At 41.0% G+C, this 8,618-nt stretch overlaps 1 protein-coding gene across 1 annotated transcript in view; it reads left to right on the top strand.

Annotated features, from left to right (window-relative positions):
* epha7 (eph receptor A7) overlaps window positions 1-3,746 on the top strand; it is a 77,367-nt gene extending 73,621 nt beyond the window's left edge. The window contains exon 17 of the mRNA XM_028397638.1: window positions 1,062-3,746. Coding sequence (XP_028253439.1) covers window positions 1,062-1,176 — 115 coding nt within the window. The 3' untranslated portion in view covers window positions 1,177-3,746. The remainder of the gene's footprint in view (window positions 1-1,061) is intronic.
* The last annotated feature ends 4,872 nt before the right edge of the window (window positions 3,747-8,618 follow it).

Genomic DNA, 8,618 nt, shown 5'->3' on the forward strand with positions numbered 1-8,618 from the left:
TATGAAAAAATATACAATTAGTTAGCCTTGTGTCCTGATGTCCCATTACAAATATAATGGTAGCTGTTCTGTCCCTCTCCTGACGGTTTTCTTCCACCTCCACTTGTCCACTTTGCATTCCGAGCATAGGTGATGCGTACGTTCATGGAACGTGTGCTTGCAGCTGAGCCGACAGGCCGACAGGTCGCTAATTCCAGACAGCTATATGAGCGCACAGTAGTCGCCTTTTACTCATTTACAGGATGTTTATAGATATTTCTGTGCAGTGAAGCTAATCATTTCTCCACATGAGGACTTGTTGAAATGCGTGTGTCTGTCTCTCAATGTCCTGCAGCCGCACCACTTAAGTTAAGAGGAATTCAAGAGGCAACGCTAAAAACGTAGTGATTTACGCTGGCCCGCTGGTGCGACTTATCTATGTTTTTTTTTCTTCTGCATTACGAATTTTTTGGCTAGTGCGACCTATAGTCCGAAAAAATATGGTATATTGCCTTACATATATGCAAGTGATATAATTGTGGAAAGACAATGTTGCCGTACTTAAATGTCTCGGGGTTATGTGTTGTTGTTGGTTTGTTTATACTAAAAAAACAGACCAATCAAAGACACTCTGTCTTTTATCAGCATCCACAAGCTCTTTATATCCCCGAGTCCTGATCTGACAGGACAGCCTCGCTCATTTCCATGTGATGTGTGGTTTCATACAGTATATATAAGCTTCATGAACTAGTCTGAACTCTTTTCTATTACCTTCTTACCAGCTGAAAGACTGAGACTGTGGCTTGCCCTTGAGTTCTTAGCTTATACTTGCATCCGTTGTTAACATCTGTCTCCACATCTCCACAAAATGTTCAAATAAACCTTCCACACTTGCAGAAGTAAAGAAAAAAGAAAAGTGCATCCTTGATGTTGATGGTAGAATGTATTGCTGAATTTCATAAACAGGACTGCTACCTTCAGCTGCCCTGCTCACAATAATGAAAAACCTCAGGCTGTAAATCTTGCTTGCTCTTGTTGCGGCCCCTGCGTCGCTCTGACTGAAGTGATGTCCTGTCTTTCAGGGACGTGATGAGCTTGGGGATCACGCTGGTGGGCCATCAGAAGAAAATCATGAGCAGCATACAGACTATGAGAGCACAGATGCTGCATCTGCACGGCACCGGCGTCCAGGTGTGATGAGATGCGACGGGCCGCCTCGAACAGAGAGGGGTGGGGGAGGGGGCGGCGAGAAACAAGAAGTTATCTGGAGCGAGCGCCTGGGACGTGACCGGGATGATGGTCAAAGTAAACGGACATCTGTTGTGTCTGGATCTTCCGGCTGCGTCTGGAGTGAAATCATTCCTTTGTTCCTCAGTGAAGGATTGTGGTCTGCCTCTTCAAAGACCACTAAAGAGGGGAAAAGGGCAAAAAAACAAAAACAACAATAAAACAAAAAAAAACAGTGACAAAAAAAAGCTACCTGGACGAGATGACTTTTGTAGAAGCGCTTACGAACTCAACCACATATCAATGGCGCTTTGGACAAGAGTTTATGTTTCTTTAACTTAATGATTTAAGTGCACACCATGACTATGGATTTCCTTTACCAAGAACAAAACAACGTGTCTACTTGCGGTGGTTTTCACTTGTTTCTTTTTCTAATGTGCTCATTTTCTTTAAGTGACACACACACACACGGAGGTTGTTTTTGTTCGTTTATTTTTCTCTCGTCTTTGGACTTGACAACAGGGTAACTCTTATCCAAACGCAGAGGGAAGAAGTTTTTCGGTGCAGATTTTCAAACGGTACTTTTTTTTTTTTTTTTAGATGATGCTGGACTGTTTGCAGTGACTTGTGTTTTCCTTCATGTGCTGTTGAAGTGAAAAATGGCATCCTCACGTGCTTGTTTTTCAGCCTAACCTGCAGGACTGGGGTTTTTTTTTTTGTTGTTTAAGGAACACAAAAGGAGATGAATCACCAGACTTTTATATCAGAGTAGCAATATCCTTCGTCTTAGTGTTCACAGCGGGAGTTTCGGAACGAGTTATTGAGCAGAATGTTTCAAAACGGATTGTATTGAAATTGCACCGCATATTGTTTTGCCATAATTTTGCCTAAAATGTTGCACATAGTGTTGTTTAGGTGCATTGTTCAGCTGCAAACCTGATTTTTAAGAATGGATCCAAGAAGAGTAATACTGCCTTAAAATGTGTTGCCGCTATTTTAGGCACTTAATGGCAATTCTCTCTGCGGCTCATTTCAAGGGTGAAGCTCCCCTTTTTTGTCTTTTTATTTTTTTTAGTGTGATGTCTTTTTACCTGGAGCGAGATGGCCACGAGTCAGCGAGAAAGACTAAAAAAAGCAATAATTACCGGGTAGAAACGGTCCTCGCCTGAGATTTGATTTCGTTTTTTTTTGTTTAAGGTGCTAGGTAGAATCACATGTGCGTGCTGTCCTGACACAAACCCTTTTGGAAAGATTCGCCAGAGAGGACTGTGCCAAGTCATCAAATGAAATAATCATGCTGTCTCTTTTGCCACCGTGATATGCTGAGCGTTTGATGAAAATCCTTACACGGCATGGAAACTTTTGGGATTGAGTGGCTGCAGGAATGCAAAAGGCACCATGTGAAACACTAGAAAGGTGCCAATTAGCCATGCTATCATCCTGCGCGGCCCAGAAATCAAAAGAGCTCCTTCAGGGTTTCGGGTATGAAAATTCAGGACCAAACGACGGAAGCCCAGAGTCAAAAGTAGACCGTGCATGCCTGCTAAAAAAAAAAATCCCCTCCGTCCCGGCTCTGTTTATTCATGCGTCTCATCCCCCTCACAGGCAAAGATGTAACGGAACATGCATTAAAGTGTTTCTTAAGATCGCTCCTCGTCTCTTCCATAACAGCTTTGTATGGAGAGAAGACGAGAGATGTGCTAAAAGCCAATCAACCTATTTGGTGCCACCTGTCTCCACTTCAAAACATTACTGTGTTAAGTATGTTTTAGCATCGTATTCTTTTGAAATACAGTGATTCAGCTGTCTCATACAGACTCAGTCGTTCACAGGAGAAAACCATTAGAACGTCTTTCATATTTTCAAAGCTGCAGTCGTTTTCTTCCTCCACTACATCAGGAATCAACCTTGAGCTTCACCAACAGGCATTTAAAGCTTTCTTTAAACTGTGTCCATCCTGAGCCAGACACACTTGAAACATACATTTTCGATCTCTGTCCTCACTGAGCTGCTGAATAAAAGATATGCATGCAAATAGCAAAGGAAACAAAGAAGGCCGCTGCATGCCCAGACACTGTGGAGTGATGTCACACTGAAATTCCATCCTTTTCTTCTTCTTTTTTTACATCCATGCCACATATTTTAAATTTGAAAAAACACACGAAAAACATATTTTTTTACTTTGCTATGTACAATGGTGCATACCTGTCAAAGGTTTACTTAAAATTTTTTTAAGTCTTATGACAGTATACCTGACTTTTTTTTTTAACCAGGCAAAAAATATTTTTTATTTTTTTTAATTTTAATTAAATTGAGTAGAATAGAAATACCTTATTTATCCCAAGCAGGGATTTTTTTTTGTTTTTTGTGTGGATGTCTATGACTTTATATAAAAAAAAAAAATTCTGTTTTTCACTTCAAGATTTCAAAGCACTTCATATAAAACTATCTAATTCATAAAGTGTGAGTTTAGGAGGACTATAAGCAGAGGAGGACAGAGCCTTAGTGTGGACAGAGATCGTTATCACACAACCTGAACATAAAATGACATCAGATGAACAACGTTAGCTGGCTTAGTGTGGACGCACGCTTGGATCTATTTTCACCATCCTGAAGAGACACCAGAAATTAGCCCTGAGCAGACCTCTTTGTCACACAAACACACACACACCCTAACCCTTCATCCATACAGCACAGCTCAGCAGCTGGGCCTGGGCCAAACCTTTGAATTGAACACCGGCATAAAGTCATTCAGTCAGCACAAAACTCCCCAGTTCACAGGCAGCACTCCATCTCTCACTGCACACCCCAAACATACACACACCACCCACACTCGGGGGGGCGCCTGTGGAGGAGGCTCCTCACTCCCCCACACACCCTCAACCTGTGGGTTTATTGCTTCTGCCCTTTTTTCCCCCCTCCCCTGTACTGGGGAGAAAGCAGCTTGAGCCAAATTGAGATTAAGGCCAGGATACAATCGATTCAACGTCCAGATCACCTGCAACCTTCACCCACACGTCCACATTTCACACACAGAAAAATAAAAGGCTTTGTTGCGGCTCCGTTATAGCAACAACAACAAAAAAGAACAAAAAAAAAAAGTGAGACGGTTGGAATCAGGAATGGCAGACAGAGTATGAAGTTATTTTTCAAATCTTGTGGTTCAGCTGTTGGAAATTAGCTTCACCACTTTGGCGAAGTGGTGGATAATTCCAAAGAGTGCAGCACTGTTGATTGTGTCCGAAAGAGCTGAGATTTGAGGGGATCTTTGTATATGTTCTAATTGTAAAACTTGTACATTTTATTTATATTGTTTTTTACACATATTACTCAGTAGAGCTCTGAATACATTGAAAATGCACTATATTTTTCTATCTCGCAGATGAATTATTGTCACCCACAAGATTTCAGTTGTACATATTTTTTTTTTTTTTTTTTTCATTTAGGACCAAAGACGGCTGATAGGATTCCCATCTTTAACTTTAACTTTGTTGTTTTGACTTTAGTTTGTTGTACAGTAATACAAATTGTCGATTTATTATTTATTTTTCTGTGATGAGAAGTATTGAGAATATTCACTGGTCAAAAAGTATTTTCCCCAAACAGCAGAACTGTAAGATCATTTAATTAGACAATTTCTTGTTACATAGACAATTCTTTTTGCTTTGTAACCTTTGTAATAGACTGTACATATATTTTTGGAAATATAATACAATCTCTATAGAATTTTTATGTGTCTTTGGCTTTTTGTTCTCTCAAATAAAGTTGAGTAATGTTTTTAATATTTTTTTTTTATCCACTTTAACTTTATAAAGCAGCAGCCTCCAAACGGTGATGGTACCCCTCTGATTGCACGACACTGGGGTTCACTACAAAACGACATGCTACTGCGCATGCGCACATCCTACACAGGTACGGTGTCTGTTTGAGTCCAGAGCGCGAACACAAACATTCGCTGAAGTGATTTACAGAAACTAAAGATAATGTCTGAGGAGACGGAAGAACAGAAGCGCTGAGGCAAGAGCTCGAACAAGGATCAATATCGGCCCGGGCAGAGCTTTAAGACGGGGAGGGACACCGACTGACGGAGACCCTGGCGCTGGTACTGCTGCTGCTCAGTAAGGAGAGTTGTTTGCTAGCTGGGAGCTAACATGCTAGCTAATTGACGATAGTTCTGATGATGACAGCTCCATCTTCCGGTGTCCTTTGCTACTACTACTCAACAAATGTGTGTGAAGAAACATTTTACAATGCTATAGAAGGACCCCGTGAGCAATTCCTCCAAATCCTCCAAAGTGTTGCTTTAAAAACTTAACTTTATTTATGTAGACGGCAATTTCAGCAAGTGCCTGGTGCATTCAGGTGTTGGTGGGACATCTGAGCTCTGGTACAAAGATGTTTTTATTACTAGATTAATACGTGCACAGTGAGACTGCATGGGAATAATAATCGGTCCATATGGACACATATTTGGACAATGACTCAGGAATTCAAAAATCAACATGCTGCAAAAAGTTAGTTTTACACTTACAGTGAAATAAGTGTGTGTAAATAGGCCTGACAGTCAGTGTGGACACACACACCACACCAACTTGTTTGTACATACACACATAATAACGACCAGAACTGTCCAAACAGTCGTCCAAACTTCCCTGTTTGGTACTTTAATCTTCCAGAAAGTCCAGTTCCTCAGAGGAGGATTGAGCGGATTTCTTGTGATCACATCTTCCAGCAGTTCTTGTGTTTATTTTGGTAAGTCCAGTCGTGGCACACCATGCCGTCTCCAAGCCTACTCCACTGTCTCGGTAAAGCAGCAGCTCAGTGTTCACATGAATTTGGCTTCCTTCCATCTGTTTGTCTGTGCTGCTGCTGCTGCTGCTGCAGTTCAGTCACCATTAACTTCAGCTGTACTGTCTGATCCAGCTTCAATGGTTAGACTGTGCAAAGATGGAATGATGCCCTGGTGATTTGGATCTTATACAGTGAGTAGATAAAGAGAGTGTGCCTTAGCTGTGATCAAATACCTCACTTCCGGACTGTTTTTTTTGCTCTTTCTGTGTCCAAAAAGTTAGATGGCTGAGTTGCGCTGCAGTGTGAGTGCCAGGAAACTTAAACGGTCAGCCACCCAAATTACTAATGACATTTAACAGAATGTCTGACTGTGACAAGCACGCATGTCATTTCAATGAAACATCAGTCTCGTTTGATATTGTGTGGAAGGGTCTGATATTCCAATTCATTAGCTCATTTTTTTTTCTCAGTTCAATTCAATTTTATTTATATTGCACCCTCTACAATCACAATTGTCTCTAGGTGCTAACAATCAATTAACAATCATATGTAAAACTAACATCCCAGGTCGATACTGTCATCATCCCTGTGGTGTCCAATGTTCTGTCTCCAAAGGAGCTGCTGACAGAAATCCCCTAAAAGCTGGTCAATCAATCAATAATACACACTCAACAAAGACTGATCAATATCTCATATATAAATACTGTTGACAGGATATCAGTGTCACGTTTTTGTTGTATTTCCTGTTTTAGTTTGGTTCCTTCTCCTCGTCTGTCATGATTCTTGGTTTATTTTGTAACGTCGTTATTGTCCTTATGTGTCAGGGCTCTAGACTAACTTTTTGCACTGGTTGCACTGGTGTGCCTAACTTTTTTTCTTAGGTGCACCAGCACAAAATTTAGGTGCACCGCATCACATTTAATCCATATATTTTTGTACGCATTAGTACATTTTGTACATATGAACAGGCTTAATAATCACATATCATCCTAAAATGAATTTGGACCTTGTATAATGAACACAGTTAAATAAAAAGTAAATAAAAATAAATATGTGTCTGTGTGCGCTGCAGTGAGAGGGCCATATAAGGAGTTGTACACACACGTTTAAAAACGTATAAAAAGTCCAGGCCGAAACGAACTTTGTTCGTGTTCTCGTCACCTCGGGTAACAGATCTCTCTGTTGTCATGGAGTATGGAACAGCATATTCTTCTGGATTTTTGGCAGACGGTCTCGGGCTGACCGCAGCAGACACGTTTTCAAAGATACACACACATGGGGTCCAGCCCTTCACCGTCTCTGATTGGTTTAGACCACGATATGAGCCTGATGTGTGTCTGTTGTTGGACCACAGGGAGACTTTTAAGAGTCACGGAGAATGTCTCTAATAGCTGGTCATACCGGTGCGACCTCTGATATTTTTTGGTTGCACCATTAAGAAATTAGGTCGCATGTGCGACCAAACTGGTCGCACTCTAGAGGCCTGTGTGTCATGGTTTTTAGTTCCTGTTTTATTTTGGTAACTCTCTTTCCTTGGTCTGTTTTACTTCTTATCTATATTTTCCTCCCGCCTCTGTTCTGCTCTCATTAGTTGCACCTGTGTCTTGTTCCCCTCCTCTGTGTTCTCAGTGTGCTTAGGCCTGTGTCTTGCCTTGTCTTGTGTGTTTGCATCCTCTGTTCGGTGCCTTATTATTGTGGTATTCTTCATTTCTTCAGGTCTGTTCTTTGTCTTTTTGAACGTTTTTTTAATCAGCTTTTAATTACCTTTTTGCAAAAATGTGTTACCTACACAGCTAGCAGCTATATTTAGTATTACAAAAATGAGTTAGCTGGAACTTCTGACAATGTTTGTTCTCAAGAGTCTGCTGCTGAGACCCAGATAAGTCCTCAATATAGTTCATTTTGAGAGTTGTATGAATGAAAAAAACACAAATTTATAGTCAGAATGTTTTGAAGATAGACCCGTGATCACACCACTGCTCTCCTAAAGGTGCAGAACAGCATGTCATTCTTTCAAAGTGCTCCAACTCAGAATGAATAATAGCAAATTGGCTAAAGAAAATAACACAAACTGGCTGTTCTGTGAAACCCCTGTTATCAGTCTGTCAGAGGTTGGCTTGCACAGATGAGCAGGTTTCATTAAAGCAGCGTACACATGAAGAATTTGAATCTCCGGAGGTTTGTTTTTATCGATGTTTTCACCATTTCTTCGACCACAACTGTGCAATATTACAAGAGTGTTCATGTGAAAACAGGGTGGTTTAAATCCACATCATGGTCCCCTGGGGGTGAAGCCGTTTTCCTCACCCTGTGCTCCCTGCTGTGTGGAGCCTGTTGTTTCTCCACGGGGGCGAAAATGAAGATATCAGACATGAGATATCAGTGATGTCCACATAATTATAACACTTCAAAGTCATCAGCAGAGATGAAAGCTGATTAATCATTCAAGGCCATAAACGTTGTCTCTGAGGGGTGAACATCTGCACAGCATGAAGTTACATGTCAGTAAATATTTTAGCACGATCCCGTGCTGTACATGGACTGCTGTGTATTGCAGAAACGTGCATTCCCTAAATTGTATAACTTGCCAGCACCGGCCTTTTATTCCTTATCCTCAGCAA

The sequence above is a fragment of the Parambassis ranga genome, chromosome 24 (genome assembly GCF_900634625.1).
Source record: "Parambassis ranga chromosome 24, fParRan2.1, whole genome shotgun sequence".
NCBI lineage: Eukaryota > Metazoa > Chordata > Actinopteri > Ambassidae > Parambassis > Parambassis ranga.